General features: G+C 38.4%; 1 protein-coding gene across 3 annotated transcripts in view; it reads right to left on the reverse strand.

Moving 5' to 3' along the window:
• Nucleotides 1-6,070: 6,070 nt before the first annotated feature.
• Nucleotides 6,071-16,800, reverse strand: part of mllt3 (MLLT3 super elongation complex subunit) — a 99,246-nt gene continuing 88,516 nt past the window's right edge. For 2 of the 3 annotated variants that reach the window (XM_028038557.1, XM_028038555.1), the window contains exons 8-13: nucleotides 16,571-16,640; nucleotides 15,885-16,023; nucleotides 13,892-13,988; nucleotides 13,714-13,782; nucleotides 12,745-12,816; nucleotides 9,308-10,394 (exon numbers count right to left, since the gene is read on the reverse strand). In XM_028038557.1, coding sequence (XP_027894358.1) covers nucleotides 10,263-10,394; nucleotides 12,745-12,816; nucleotides 13,714-13,782; nucleotides 13,892-13,988; nucleotides 15,885-16,023; nucleotides 16,571-16,640 — 579 coding nt within the window. In that variant the 3' untranslated portion in view covers nucleotides 9,308-10,262. Of the gene's footprint in view, nucleotides 8,942-9,307; nucleotides 10,395-12,744; nucleotides 12,817-13,713; nucleotides 13,783-13,891; nucleotides 13,989-15,884; nucleotides 16,024-16,570; nucleotides 16,641-16,800 lie in introns of those variants that run through there. The other variant, XM_028038558.1, reaches the window with a different exon arrangement.

Raw genomic sequence — 16,800 nt, forward strand, 5'->3', positions numbered from 1 at the left:
ACTGCAATAAAATTCTTGGACTCAGAATCAATTCATATTTTCCTTAAAATTTCTTTATAAATGTAAAATATAATCAACACATGTAGTTTGGAAATGACATTAACACACCTGAAAAACAACATCCTGACAGAACAGAAAATTTTAAATTAAATAGGGTTTATTGAATATAAGATTTCTCTTTCTTCACAGACTTTGTAGTCAATGACTTGATCTTCGACAATCAGATTGATTTGTTCTCACAGAAACCTGTCTGCAGCAGGAAGATTGTTGTTGTAAATGAGCTAAAGACTTCTAATTATTTAACTTTTCACATTCCTCGAAGTACAGTAGCAACTACTTTTTTATTCAGATTAATAATCATATAGCTACACTTCTTTTAAAAAGATCCAGGAATAGTTTTCTCTGTAACACATGCAGCGCTGTAGCTGTCCTTAAAATTTCATATTTTTTCTCGTTTCATTTGAAAGATAAGCTGGTCCTGATATTAATCAACGGGGTTCAAAATATCTCTTTAAGTGAAGTTTTTTCACACTTTCGATTATAACATTTGGAAGACACGATGTTTATCTAAAGTCAAGAGTTGAAAGTATCAGCCTTGGATCAGGACTTATTAAAATGATATGTTATTAAAATTTATATGTTGCAATATTCCCATTACCTAAAAAATAAAAATGCTGTTTGTGATATGCCAAAACTCATAATTACTTCTTTTTTTTTTTTTTTAAGTACATCTTTTGATATATTTTTCACCCATGGAGGTCGTCATTTTTTCACCAATGGGTTGATGACGCATTTTTGGTCCATTCTGTACTGGAGTCTACAGAGTAAACACAGGAAGGCTAACTTTTCCCGAGTAGTCGTTTATCATATTGCGTTTGACTGGTGTATTTTTAGATAATGCCACACTGTGTCACTATCGGCTGTAATAATAATAATAATAATAATAATAATAATAATAATAATAATAATAATAATAATAATAATAAAATTTAGGCGAATCTGGATAATTTCCCACATGAAAAAAAGGAGAGCCCAGTGCGAGAGCCGGAGTGGAACACAACTTCGGAAGTTGTGTTCCAACTTCGGAACACAGTTGGAATAATCTTTGGATGAGAATGATGTTGTAAGTAAATTAAATATGATTTAATATAATATATAATAAATAAATAAATAAATAAAGGAAAATGTAAAAGTTTTCTCTGTAACACATGCAGCGCTGCAGCTGTCCTTAAAATTTCATATTTTTTCTCGTTTCATTTGAAAGATAAGCTGGTCCTGATATTAATCAAAGGGGTTCAAAATATCTCTTTAAGTGAAGTTTTTTCACACTTTTGATTATAACATTTGGAAGACACGATGTTTATCTAAAGTCAAGAGTTGAAAGTATCAGCCTTGGACCAGGACTTATTAAAATGAAAAGCCTCTCCAGAAGTCAAAATAGGTGCAGTGAACTTTAAAATATGACCAGTTGATCCATGATTAACCTTTGGAGTCCCTAACAAGCACATTTGTCTGCTGAGCCATTGATGAATTGGTATTGTAGGAACTGGTGGAAAGCAAAGTGCTAATGAGACCCCCGTAGATTCCCCCTCCCAAGCCCAAAGCCAGCTCCAGCCAGGCAGGGCACCACTCAACCATTAAGTCAATTAAGAGGAGACTGTGTTGGGTGTGGGGGAGACCCGAGGGACTCCTTTTCATTTGGTTCTAATTAAAGTGCAGGAACTGAAGCTGCAGAATTCACCTTCTTACCTTCAGGCTGGACAACATCTGCAGCTTTCTCAACCATATTAGAACATCTAGCCTCACTGGACTTATTGAGCATTAATCAAGTTTTACAGAGCTCAGAGCAGAGAGTCTTTATATTAGACCAGCCATGGGGAGGACTACGTTTAGTATTTCATTTGTAGTGATGCTAGTTTAGAGGATTTTATAAACTGATGGTTTCTAAAACAAAACCACTGCAGAAAGAAGTGGGGGTGATGGTCCCAATTTTTTAGGGAAAAAACAAAACAAAAAAATGGTCATAATTCCTAGTCCTGGGAATTCTGAACAGATCAAAATGTTCAAAAATGGATTTTAAGATGCATTTAATTTACTTGTCTTTCCTGCTCTTATTTTTGAGTGTACTGCATATTGCAGACACATCCCAGAGCCTCTTTCTTCACTGTAGAATATTGGCGTTCAGCAAAACTCAGAGTTCTGCTGCAAATGCAGCAGTGCGTTCTGTGCCATTTGATTGAAGTTGAGACAGCATGGCACCAAATCCATAATCAGAGGCAACAGTGGACACAACAGTAGGGAGGTCAGGATCAAAAATATAGAGAGCAGCACTTTCAACTAGCTGTTTTACTTTTTCCAAAACTACATTCTGCTTCTTCAGACCAGTTCAACACTGCATCTTCCACAACTGTAGCAAAGTTTGTTATTAACTTGTTATAAGAGAAGAGCAGTCCTAGGAATGATTGCATCTTAAGGTGCGTGAAGAACAGCCAAAATGTAATCCAGCAGGCACAGGGCATCACAGAGAACAACTAAGGAGAATTTAGAGAAATCAATAAACCTAGCGGTTATGATTTTGGACTGTGGGAGGAAGCCAGATGTTAGAATGGCCCTTAGCGGCTGGATTAAGTAGGAGACTTGAGGCAGACAAACATTGCAGACCCACTAGGTGTTTATTCACCAACATTTAACAAATAAATAACCCTGCTTTACAGTGGTCTATGGTCTCAGCAGCAATCAATCTGCAACTGCCTTTTATAATCTATTACTATAGATTATAATAGGCTGTTGCCTTTTATAGTCCATGACTGCGCCTATTAAACCCACCAAGAAACAGGGTAAAAAAAATACATACACACAAACAAACTTTCACAAAAATAACTAAATCATGAGAGTAATATATATTAGTAAATACTATTCATCATTAAGCACTTCTAAAAGCACATTTGTATAAATATAAATTTAACATTAAACTTCTAAAGTGCATAGTTTTATTGCTCCCCCATTCCATCCACAATGATCTCTTCTGGAACCTTTAAAAGATGCTCAGGCCCCCGGGGAATTTTTTAGCCTGAACACTGCAGAAGGAGAGACAGAGGTAAGCCACACATACACAAAGCCTTCAAGCATCTTTCAATGCATTTCAGTCACAATATACTTATGTCATCCATTTGTTTGTTTTATTTTAAGAAGACATCAATAGGTGATGTCCTGCCTATTTTTTTTTACATATCTGTTCAAACTGTACCAACTGAGATGACACTGCCTAAAAATACTCACAATCAATAAAATACTTCAATCTGTTTGTACTTGTTTTATTTATTATTCAATACACATTTTAAGTGTTTTCCAGCTAAGTAATTAAGACCTTCATTACACTGGACTACCCGGAGAGAACTCAAGCATGCACAGGGAGAACATGCAAACTCCATGCCGAAAAATTCCAACCCTGGACCTTCTTGATATAGAAGACCTTCTTACCAACTGTGCAGCCCTCACAGATTCACACATATGCAATTTTTATACTGATTTCATTTGCAGGACAACAATGAAGGAGACCAAAGGTGGTTAATTAAGTTTCTCAGTCACATCAAATTGCAGGAGACACTGAATTTCATCACTCACAGAGCTCCTGACAGACAGGGGTAATCGGTGTAGATTTTGACACTGATTTTATGCACAGTCTTTTGCACATCCAGAAAACGTAGGAGACGGTGTTGCAGTAGAAGACAGTGATGTAGTTTTCATGACAGAAGTGCAGACCTTCGCAGCAGCAGCAGATTCAGAGGATGCAAGCCCTTGATGAGATTCATGCCAAGCAGAGAAGTTCCAGTTTCCACAATGAGGAAGGAAGTTTTGCATGTGTTATTCTTAAGCACAACTGCACGTAAGCAGCCTGTGACATGGACAGGAACACAGGAGTATATCAATAATTTCACTTTTGGAGGTTGCAGTTTTTCTTCTCTGAAGTGTTTCTCATAGAAAGCTTTGGGCAGAATTGGCACAGAAGAGCCTGAATCAGCAGTCAGCTCAACAGACAATGTAGCACACAGTCTCAATTCAGTGCATCTGATTTTATCAGGTGCTGAATATTCATGTATCTCCCTGCTCTTACAACCAGAGGATCTGAATGTCAATAGTGGCCTATTCTTTAGAATCTCATTCTATTTCCAGTTGAATACGGACAGATTTTATCAGCTTCACCACCTAGTGTTTAAAATAAGAACTACATCACTTTAAATATGTAACTTTTATAACCTTTTTATAAGTATTTGTTTTTTACATATTTGTTCAAACAGCATGGTATGAGACAAATAATCAGTGAAAAATAGAACTTCTCTGCCTTTTCTCAGTGCTCACTAGAAACAACAAATCAGAGCCAGGAGGCAGGTCTTAGCGCTGTCAATCACCCTCCTCCTCCATGCCCCCCCTCTGCTACACTACAGCTTCTTCCTGACACCAGAGCCCGTTGTGAATGCTAGGCTAGTTAGCATGGCCACCGTTGATGGAGGATAAACGGTTTTAGCATATTGAACAGCAAGTACATAAGAGGTTAATTGACAGTGCTAAGACCCTCCTTCTGGCTCTGATTGGTTGTTTTTGGTTGGGTGCATTTATTCAGACAGCAATAATACCTCAGGGTAGAGGTGGAGATCGATCTTTTCACAGATGATCTGTCTCACAAAATATCTGTCTCATTATATTTTAACTGTGGTGACAGTTAAAACAAATGTTAAAACATTTTTTAATCAAATTGTTTTTTAGTAAAAATAATACTGCAGCTACTTTCTGTCATGTCAACCGCTAAACGAAGGCATAAATAAATGCACCAGAAGACGAAGGGTGGAGAATACAAACAATCTGGAGGCAAATAACTGGAACCGTACTAAAATCTGTTATCAGGTGTTAAGTCAGATACATTAAAGCCTACAATTATTAAGGCTAATGTCAGAGTCTACGATTCAACAGTAAGAGAGAGAGTGGGCTAAATCAGCTTCCATAGGAGAGTTCCACTGCTGACTGAACAGAAAACATCTTGATGATCCCAAAGACCTTTTAGGAAAACCTTCTGGACTGCTTCAGAGCAGACCAGAAGGACCTTTGCAGACCTTTTTGGAAGGTCTGCATCTCTGGTGTAAAACTAACGCAGCATTTCAGAAAAAAAAAACAAAAACACCCAACAAAAAACACACTCAAAATCCAGCATGGTGGTGGTAGTGTTATGGTCTGGGACTGCTTTGAACCATGAAGAATGTTCTTGGTGGACTTCTTCTCTGTATGCTCTGATCTCAGCTAACTAAAACAAGCCTTTTCACCTGAAATATCTGAAAAAAGTTTTAATTAAATTTTGAGAAATACATGCATGTTTTAGGGAACAACAACAACTGAACTGGAAACGGAAACATATCTTTTAAATTTCTCTAAGCAACACGATCACTTAAATTGTATCTTTTTTCCATATGTGTTTTGATATTTTACACATGTCAAACAAAAAGGTCAGTGTTTTAAGCCAGGCTTGATAAAACTGTTAGACGGAGAATGAGGCATTCGCTGAAGATTGAACTGTTGTTCTCATCTTCCTGCTTGTTGTTGAAGTTCACTCTTGGATCCATCTGGTAGCAGGTGTTTGAGGGCGGCCGAATAGGCAGCGGCCCAGACTTCCGCCTCAGCCATCACACATGGTTAACTTATCAGAAGAGGCACAATGAAAGCAGCAGCAACACTGACTGCGCCTGTAATCTCTGTCCAGAATGAGACTGTGACCACCAGATGCTTTCAGGACATTTATTGATATTTTCCTCCTTCTTCCCCATTGGGCTCTCTAGCAGTGTGGTGGTGTGTGTGTGTGGGCGTGTTTTTGTGTGTTTGTTTGTAATACCTTGTGGGGACCAAAGCCTGGTCCCCACAGGGGGAAATGCTATTTTTGGGTCATGGGTTAGATTTAGGACTAAGGTGTGAATTGAGTTTCGGATAGGGTTAGGGTTAGGTATGTAATGGTTAGGGTTAGGATAAGGGTAAGATTTAGGCTGTAGAAATGAATGGAAGTCAATGGAAAGTCCCCACAAAGCTAGTCACAAATATTTGTGTGTGTGTGTGTGTGTGTGTGTTGCCTCACACAGACAGGGTGGGCTTCCAGAAGTCATGGTCCATCGGCCCGCCTAGATCCATCAAGAGGAACAAAGCTCAGGGGGGTTGGGAGGGTTAGGCTGTGGAAGGAGGAACGGTGCCAAGTCTGCCCAATTCAAAGACCAGGTTTGGGATTTGCTCCAAAAGAGTGGAGCCATTTAGGTGGTGCAAGGGGTCTGAGGCAGCCTGGGGGCTAGGGGAGATTGGGGGATGCTGAGGGGCCACGTCTGCAGGCCCGCCTGGTTTGAAGAGGAAGGTTCTGCAAGTTGTTCCTTCACTTTGAAGTCTGCTTGCTTTTGTACTTTATATAACTTGATCAGATTTTTCAGAGGCTAAGTTGTATGCATTTAGTGACTGAGAGGTGGTGGGGTGGGGTTAGGGGTGGACAGAATAGGCTGCCACCCAGAATTGTAGAGGGAACACAGAGGAAGGTCAACACGATTGGCAGCAGGTTGGAAACGGGGGACACAAGCAAGCCAAAAGCTACTGTCTGAATTATTGTAGCTCTGTGCAAATTTAATGATAATAGAGTGGTCAGGGAGCTGAAATGCCTTTGATAACAAAAACTGGGCATGCTTTGGTGGTCTTTATTTTGCTGTCAGTGTCTGAATGGTGATGATGGCAATAAGCTGTGCAGAAAAAACAAATCAAAGGCTTCTGATGGAGGTTCCATCTACTGGATCTGACTGTGGTTTATAACTATCTGAATGTTCTCCCTGCAGCTGTGAAGTTATTCATTCTGTAAAAATATTCATACCATTGGAACTTTTCATATTTTGTTTGTTTCCTCTCACAAACTCTATGAATTTAAAGTGATGGACCAACAGCCTGGAATATTAAGGAGGAAATGTCAGCGCTGGTCTTATTGTACAGATGAATGGAATCCTATCACGGTACCAGGCTGGAGTTCACTACGAGACCCATTCTTTCCCACGTTTGTAAAGCAGTCTGCATGTTTTCCCTGTGGCCATGGAAGTGATTGAATCACCTAAATTCAATGATTTGGAAGGCGGAGTGAATATTTTTGGCAATAAAATAAAGACCAGGCAGTGATTCTGGTCAGGCAATAACTGTATGTTTTGCTTCTTTTCTGTTCTACAGTTATTCTGTTTATCTACTTTTCTTCCTTGACATATCTGCAAAGAAAGCAGACAAGCCTTAAGCCAGAAAATAAGTAATCTCACAAAACACACAGAAAACATAATTATATGACAAGGACATGTTCTCTGATAAAAAGGAATGTCAAATTGCACATAAAAAGTGCATTCCAACCTTTAGGACGCATCCTTCATGTGTACCTGGGAACAGTGTGCTTTCAGAAAGCTCTGGGAGGTGAAACTTTTCATCTCTGTTGAGCTTTAATGACTTCCTGAGGAGCTTTTTGACCGGCTTCCAGGGACGCTGTAGGAGGCAAGCCTTTCTCTTCAGCCTTGGCCTTGAGCCAGTATGACAATCAATGTCTCTGTGTCTCTTCTGTGGAGGATTATTTCGAAGGTCTCCCCTTTTATTCGAGGAAATGGTATTTGGAAGATAAAACAGGATGTCCTGCTGGTTTGCCTGGACTCTGAACCATTTCCCCCATCCCCTTCCTAAAAATCCTCAAGATCCATTTTCCCTGTGTCCTCCTTTAACTCTACAATCTAATCCAGAAATCTATGAAACTACTTAGGAGTACTTCCTGGGTTTAAGCTCAACCCAAATGCTGATGATTTGTTTAGCAAGCTGGCAAAATATTGATTTATAAGTTATCAACATTAAAATCTAACAATATTCTAGAATATTAAACAAAAATAAACAGAACGTCTGTCAGCAGTCTGAACACAGAACATTGGTGCCGATAACAAAAATACAAAAGGTGGATTTCCTTAAAAAAAAAAAAGAGTTAAATACAGTATACAGCTGTTAAACTCAAATGCTAAATATTGTCCAATTTTCTTTTTCAAGATACATTGAAGGAAGCATTGTTTGAGTGTTCATAAGGCCGGATAATTTACTTTAAGTTATGATCTTAAAGCCCGCTGCAAAAGATATTTCAAACTTATCCAGCAGAAGAAATGGCTTTCCAACCATTAATGTGTTTTATTAGGATTAATTCAACTGTGGGAAGCCTTAAAGTGTGTTCTTTATTAAATCCGAGCTTGAGCTGTTTTGTCGAGGCAGATCTAAATGTTCAGTTTTTAGATGTTTACAGCTGGTAAAGACACTAAGATCAAGAATTAGCGAAGGGGTTGAAAAAGAAATACACACTACACTTTCTAATTTTTATCTATAGAAATATTGTCCTTCCACTTCACAATGATGCACTACCTTGGGTTGATCGAAATTAGTCAAATAGGTAAAACATGTCGGTGTGTATGGATGCACAAGTGGAATGAAATGGATTCATTCTCCTGTGTGAAAGAAAGAAACGTCGAAAAGAAATTTTTCTGATCATCATACAAAACATTTATTTTTTCCCCACAATACACAAAAGACCCTGAGAAAGAGAGCGAGAGTAAGAAAAACCCTTCATAATTTTTTTTGGGAAGAGACTATCCTCATGTGTAACTGGCAAATGTGTCCCCAGAGACATTTCTCTTAAAAATTAATGATAAACTTTGATTTGCCAATTCAGCCAAAATAAATTAAGCGGTATGTTTTTCCACTTCCATAACAGTTCCTGACCACCAGTACCCCTTTTCCACCCGCCTCTTCTGGGAAAAAAGACATTTCCACTGAAATGCAGCAATCAAGAGCTTCTGTCCTCGTGTTTGACAGCAGAAAGTGAGTTCCTGTTTCTCTGGGAGCTCTCTTCCTGAGATGGCAGACACACTTCCTATGAAAAAAATTATTACAGCAACCTAAATAGACACAATTGCATATCTGGACATTCCAGAAGGGCAGGATTTGCTGCAACAGATTATTACTACACTTAAAATGAAAAGTAGATATGTGTTTGATCTTTTATTTCTGTGCCGTATTAACGTAACATCATTTCTTGGCAATAAATCTCAGACAGTTATGAGAAAACTTTAATTTCTGCCTCATTTGTAAGGAACATTTGTGGGTTATATCCATCAAAAACTTCTAAAGTCAGCTCAACCAATATCCTACAGCTGGTTCATCTTTTATATATCTGCATTGTGAACCAATGATGACGAGCCTTGTCTAACCCCCCCCCCCCCCCCCGACCCCCCTCCACCCCCCCACACCGCAGCATCACACTGCCATTACCAAAAGCTGCTTGGCATTGGCAGTGAAGATTTGCAAAGTCAACTCTGCAAATGAAAACATAACATGTATTTTCTTTACAAACGTGGCACCATTTTAAGGGAGTACACAGGTTTTCCAATAGAATAAGCTTTATTGCTTTGATGCATAATTACAAAAAAAAAGAATTCTTTCTCTTTGTGTGAACTTTTAATAAATCCAAAACCAATTCTGGGCCAGTGATTTGAGCATTTCTGTGATTTAGAGACGTCCTGTTATTTATATGGTAACATTTGAGGAAAACAATGGAGAACAGACATAATCTCCATCCATCTGGAGATCCAAACCACAATGGTGTGAAAACATATTTGTAATAATTAATTTTTTTTTTTTTAATTTGTGAATTCTATATCCAGTGGATCAGGGCTGTTTTAAATCTCCAGTTAAAGTTCTGCTGTTTTAATTCAGACTGAATTAAAACAGTCAAATCTCAGAGGTTGGAAGATGTGCTCTTTGTGAAGTGCTTCCACTGTCTCATTCTGCCAGAACCATTTTATACACAAACACGCTCACATACAATGCACACACACACACACACACACACACCTCCAAAATAAATTCAATAAATAAGACATCATGTTGTAAGGCAATGCTGATCATGTGTTTGTCACCATGAACAACAAATCAAGAATCATACATGTATCAATATGCACATTCGTTAAGAGCAACCAGCCACCACTCCACTATCAGCTGAAGCTACAAGGCCTTACAGGTGATCTCCTGTTGGACAAGCTCTGCCCCCACAGCACCTCCTGCTGCTTTCCACTTGTAAGATGAATTGCTGGACTCAGTGCTCCAACAGGCTGGATGCAGTGCAACAACCAACCTTGATTCTATTCAGGAACAGTCAAAGCAGAAACAAGTCTGCAGCCCAGCCGCTCAGAGCCTCAGGACAATCCCGAGGTCTCCAGGTAACTCTGCAGCTTCCTAATCGTACTTCTGTCCAGGGAGCAAAGGTCAAAGTCAAAAGTAGTATTTGTGATGTGGAAATGCCCCGTCTCCTCAATCAGGTTTACGATCTGGAAACCACAAGAAATAGCAGAATGTTTTTACCAATGCTGAAACTTCAACAGCTTTCCGAATGGAGACAGCAGAATAAATGTTTACTTCTTTTACAAGAAGGAAAGAAAGAGTCTCAGAGACTGAACGTTTTCCTGTGTTTGAACAAGCAAGACGCTGGACCCATACTGTTCTTGAAATCAGTTGGAGACAGTGAAAACTCTGATTGGCTGTGGTCCTGATATCTGTACGTGTCTGTGCTGTGAGCTGCAGTCAGAGACAAGAAGACCAGCCTACTCAGATAGAGAGACTGGTAGTAGTGCAGATGGGCAGAGAAAATGAAAAGAATGATTGACAAGTTTTCTGTCAACTTTAGCCCTGAACCGTCCGAAAATCATTCCCAATGGTCTGACACAAAGTCATCAACCTCTACCTCTACAATTTTTAAAGCACAATTTCAAATATTGCATTAGGGAAGGTTCATGGAAACGGCAAAATTTGAAATACTTTTCTTAATTCCACAAAAAAAGTTTTAATGCTTTTAAATGGCTAATGCACATTTGAAGAATTAGTTCTGACACAGCAAACATTTACCTCAGATGTTTACATTTGCTAATCTTGGTTGATTTGCTCAGAATCAGCAGATTTGTATTTTCTTTTCTTTTTTTGTGCAAAATTTTAAAAGTTCACTCAAAGCTCTCGTGACAATTGGATGGAAAAAGCCAGTGAGACGGTTCAACACTCACTTTTCCTAGAGGTTAGATCAAAAACCAGTCTGGTCTCTCTGGATTGAGCTGCTGATTATATATTTGAGCCCCGACCTGAGCGCTCAGTGAAACTGATGTGAGTGCATGTATTTCTGTGGAAAAACTATTTATGATGTGTTCATTTTTAATCTCAATATTGTTCTGGCATGTGGTCCATCCTGTTGAGCTTAGCTCCACCTGCTCTGTGCTTGGAACAAAGTGTATAAATGAACCACTCATAAACTTTATGGTATACAGTGAACCCTCGTTTTTCGTGGGGTTACGTTCCAAAAAGAACCCGTGATAGGCGAAATCCGCGAAGTAGGAACCTTTTTTTTTTTTATAACAATTATTATACAATGAAATACTCCATAATACATTTAAAACAAAGAACAAAACCTTTTTTACAGGGCCAAGCATTTTTTAACAAATAAAAGTACTGTATAAACGTTTTTTGTTTTTTTTTTACAAATAACTACTATACTGAAAAATAATAATTTTAATCATAAATACGAAGTGAAGACTTCAAATTGCGGAGATCAGCACCGCCCCACCGCGACCCGAGTCATTGGATTAGAACGGGAAAAAAATGATTATGAAAAAAAATACAAAGTGCAGTTGGACAAATAGTGATTCACCTGTATTTCACTGCTCCTCCTGACTCCGCTCTGTCGTGTTTTTGTCTTCTAAAGCCCGCGGTGCAGGTGTGTTTTTTTCGAGAGAAGAACATAGTTATTGGAAGTTGTTGTCGCTCTTTTTTCTTCTGGGCAAAAGAATTCTTATAAACCGACATGCCACCATTGATTATGTTAAATCTGGCAAGCTGTTTTACGTACGTGTGCATATTAATCCGCAAAGTTATTGACACACAGGTAGAGGAGAAGCGGAGAGACTGTTTAGCCAATCAGAATGCAGAACACACAAATCCGCAAAGCAGCGAGACCGCGAAAGGTGAACCGCGAAATAGCGAGGGTTCACTGTATTGCAGAACAAAGGTCTGAAGATTTTACAAAAGATTTAACAGAAAAGTTCAACAGTTTGTTTATTTCAATAACCTCATCTGGATCCATACTACACATATCAATAAATTCAAATGCTTATTTTGATCATTGACTCACAGCTGACAAAAACTCAAAATTCAGTTTCTAATAAAATTTGAATAGGACATAATACTCATTTGAGGATATTTAGGAAAAAATCTTATGCTATGACTGTCACAATCAGCAGAAAGTCACTGTACTCTGGAGTAGCAGAACATATTCACAGGTAAAGGCAGAAAAAGCTGATCTCCATGCTATGCCACATTGATAAATTAATTCATGACTGAGTGCAGACAACTCATCCAGAATGTTCATTAAGTCCTTCATCACTCAGGAGTAATAATGTTATGTTCTGATAAACTGAATTTTGGGATTTCTTTAGATTAAGTCAGAATCATAAACATGCAGAAATACATATCTGAAAAATATCAGTTTCACCTTCTGACTTCAGTTGATCAAAGTAAACTCCTTTATTTTACTCTGATATAACTGCTCTGGTCAACATTTTTGGAGCCCAGGATGTAGAAGTGTTTATTGTGCATCAGTGTTTGAGCCAAAATGGTGTATTGACAAATAAAGCTCACCTGCTGGAGTATATGGCCTTCTCTTAATGTCATCAGTCTTTTGTGCAGCTCTACCAACTCATCCAGGTAAGCCTGGGAAACACAGCCAGATGCAGTTAGCTTCATGGCTATCAGGTTACAGACCAAGGCAAAAAATCCCAAAACAAAGGATAAAAGGGTCATTTTTGAGAAGTTGCTTTTGTATAGAAAATGGGAGCTGTGTGCATTCTTACAGCACTCTTTACAGTAACAGTAATTTCCCAGATAGAAAAACATGAGTGAATCAACATTGAAATGACGAAAGGCAGAAACATTGAATCAACATTGAAGCCTGATATTGAAACAATATTTAAAGTATTCGGTGATTTATAAGTTGAATCAATGTTACGGTTTCAACTATAACTGACACTGTATCAATGTTGATTCAACCATCATGTGAATGTGGATCTACATGCACATTTGTGTTGATTTTATATTGAGTCAAAGTTAAGGAATCAATATTGATCCATGTACATTTTTTGGTCTGATAAGTCTACATTATAACATACTATTAAAAAGGTTCTTCACTGGCGTTCAACACACAATCTTTTGGCAGACAATGCGTATTATGTCATTCACAATTATCTTACATTACCATATTTCCAAAAATGTGTGCACACAAACTTAAAAAAATACTTAAAAAGTAGGAGAGGAGGTGGGAAAGGGATGAGAAGTGGTGTGACAAACATTGATTGATCAATGTTTGGCGTTGATCAGACGTTGGCTTTTCAATCATCAGATTTCAACCATAAAACAACATTGATTCAATTACCGTACATCTTTTCAACATTGGTCACTTGGCTAAAATTAGATGATTTTTGATGGTTGATCCACCGTCAATTGTCGACCTCAGTCAAAAATCTACCTTTGTGACCATAATTCAACATTGAATTACCGTTGCTTGCCATCTGTGTATACAGTACTCTTCATTTGAATGTTGACCTTGTTTACCTTGTCACAGTATAGGTTTTCATTCTTGTCTTGCTTGTTCTGTCTGATGGGGCTCCTCACCTCTAAAATCTGGAAAAGAACAGAGTCACACTGTTTACAACAGCATTCAGTTGACTGCTTGGTTCTCACATCAGGTAGTTTATGGAATACATATCTGTAGAGTGCTTTAATATTCTACCTGGTTATTGGTGCTCTTTATCAAAGCTGGGGCCTCTTTGCAGATGGGGGGTGAGGGAGAGGAGCCATCAGTCTCACTGCCATCACTTAAACTAACCCTGAGGACAACAAAGACCTCAGGGTTAGTTGTGTCCTCATAACAAAGAAAAAAACATTTATATTAAGACCTGGACTTTAACGCGTTAATTTTGATTAATTAATTACATACATTTTAACATGTGAAAATGTTTTATGCAATTAATCTTTTTTTTTCCATTCAAAAGCTCCTTTATATCACTGATGTGAGAGAAGCATCATATTTCTGCACCAGAAGAAGCCAGATGCAGTAAATCTGGATATAAATAGTGGATGAAATTTACAATAATTGAAATAACAGTTGTGTTTCTTTTTATCAGCTTCCTTTGTCTTGTTATGATCTTGTGATAATACTGTCGGCTCTCCTTGCTCAGTAACTTTAAAATCCATTCACAGACGGCATCGTCCATTAATACTGCCATAAACAGAGTGTTAGTCTACATTCTTCTTCTGCTCGTGAGGGTTGCTTTGGTGTCGTAAACCGTTCACGCAGAAATCTGATTAAGGTTGCATCATGCAGTAGTATGAATGACCACCAAAAAATATTGGATTTCAGGAAAAAAAATGGAATTGAGCATCAGGACTTGCTGTGTGAGCATACGTAAGACGCTTTTCATCTTATGGCTGAAGATGAAAAGCATCTAGAGCGCTTCTAACCGGTTTGGTCCAGGTCTGTCCTGGCCAGATTCTTTTTCCATTAGCAGATCTGGCACAGCTCTGTCTGGCTGTACTTAGATTTTTGTACCTACTTCAGCAGTAGTGCCAGTTGCACCGAGCTGAGTACTGCACCAAAGTGATTGGATTGACAGCTGATTGCAGTCGTTGACTGATTTGTGATTACCTCTCAAAACTCCAAACAACATTATAGTTTAGCTGTGGACCACGAACATGCTGTTTGCTATCAGAGAGCTGCTCAGTACAGAGGAGCATAATTATGAGTTTAATCAGGAGCAGCGACAGGAACACGTGTTTTGGATTGGAATGACCATGATTTAGCAGCACTGCTAGCAGCTCATCGCTCTGAAGAATGAACAGCAATAAAGAAGAGAGAAACAGTGAAGCTGTAGTCAGATTTCTGTCTGAGTGGCAGTTTAGCAGAATTACATAGTATTAGATTGAGATGTGAATTTTCCTTTTCCTTTGAATAAAATAAAGTTCATGAGTGGTTATTGATTTACATATTTTGTACCTAAATCCAAAAGGTTGTACATTTAAAACGATAAAGTGCCAGAATGTAATTATATTTCTATGTGTAGCTGAATAATCAGCTGATCTGAGCCTTTGTTATTATGTATTATGCAGCAATGAATTTCTATAAGACAAAATAAAATATCTAGGTTTATTTGAGTCCATCAGAACCAGAACCTGGAGGTTTGGCATTGCTGAGTATATAGTGAGAAACAGCATGTAATGGAGAAGCTCACTACCTGGGATAGAACCGAACTGCATATTCACTGATTAGTGCGTGACTTCTCAGTAGAAAAGCGTTTTTAGCAAGAAGAGGAGCCTGTTTGTTGATGGACATTTTCTGTCTTAGTTGGTATCCGCAGTAGAATGAAACATTGCAAGGCAACAGACTCTATACCAACTCTGCACCTGGAAAACACACCTTGCTATTGGAACTGGAGCAGACTCATCAGAGCTTTTCAGAGTTTTTCTCGTTTGTTTGCCTCGTAGGCAAAATACCTCCAAATAATGAATAAAGTGGGTAGCTGCTGTGGGAAGATATGCACCACTTTAGGGAGATGAAAATGACTTTGGCAGTTTCAAATTTATTGTATTGTATTATTATACAATATGTTATATTGTATTTTTTTTTAAAAAACTTATATTTTTTTTCATTATAATTATTATTATACCTAAATATGGATTATTTTGCGAGACCTGATTATACTCTGCTCTGCCTACTGGTCACTAACCTGTGTTGGTGGTGTGTGAGACATGTTTGTGGTTGTCGTTCTGCATCAGAGTCCATGTCGTGGTCTTCAAGTTCGTCTGAATCGTCATCGTTGTCGTCTGACTGCAGATCTTGCACCACTGACTGCAGCGGCCCAAGCACTGCATGTCAAATACAATAACACAACTTTTCATTTATGAAATCATTGAAAGAGAGGAATGAAATGCAGTAATAAAAGTAGGATGTTGGATGTGGTGCTGGTTCCTATTGAAACTGGCCATTTTCTGGCAACTACCCTCTGTCTGTCCTAATTAGAAAGGGCTTGTTCTGCTGTAGGGCTGGGTCATACATTGATTTGATAAAATTTTCTGTTTATTAAAATTTTATTCTTGGAAAATCTGGATCTCTTTTTTCCCACCAATGCACTCCTTGGTTTTCTGTAGATCAGAGCGATGTCAGCCCACCACTCTCAGTTGTTTCCTGTCTGATGTTCTCCGTTTCCAACATTATTCTGGAGAAGTTTTGGTATCCTTTTCTCCCCTAACATTGCTTTAATCATTGAAGCTTGGCTTACTGTATCTGCAGAGTTTCAGTTGCAGATTTTTTGTGAACTGGCACCTTGTAAATAAAATGGACTGAACTGCAGATTTTGTTTGTGTGTAAACTCCTGTAAACAGCAGCAAGAGGGGAGTAATTCAGGTGTACTACCTTGACGTTTGTGGTGTGAGGGAGCAAAGCCTGAACTGGAGCTGGAACTGGCTGGACTGGGCTGTTCAGACTGAGAAAATGAACACAAATAAACCACTTAGAGAAAATACACATGGTTTGTTCAGAAAATTGCTACCACCACCCACCAACACATCTGCTGACTCTAGTTGCAACTTTTACATTGGGAGATTTCTTCACATCGACTGGTTAACTTCAAACAATGAAAAACT

The sequence above is a fragment of the Xiphophorus couchianus genome, chromosome 14 (genome assembly GCF_001444195.1).
Source record: "Xiphophorus couchianus chromosome 14, X_couchianus-1.0, whole genome shotgun sequence".
Classification (NCBI taxonomy): domain Eukaryota; kingdom Metazoa; phylum Chordata; class Actinopteri; order Cyprinodontiformes; family Poeciliidae; genus Xiphophorus; species Xiphophorus couchianus.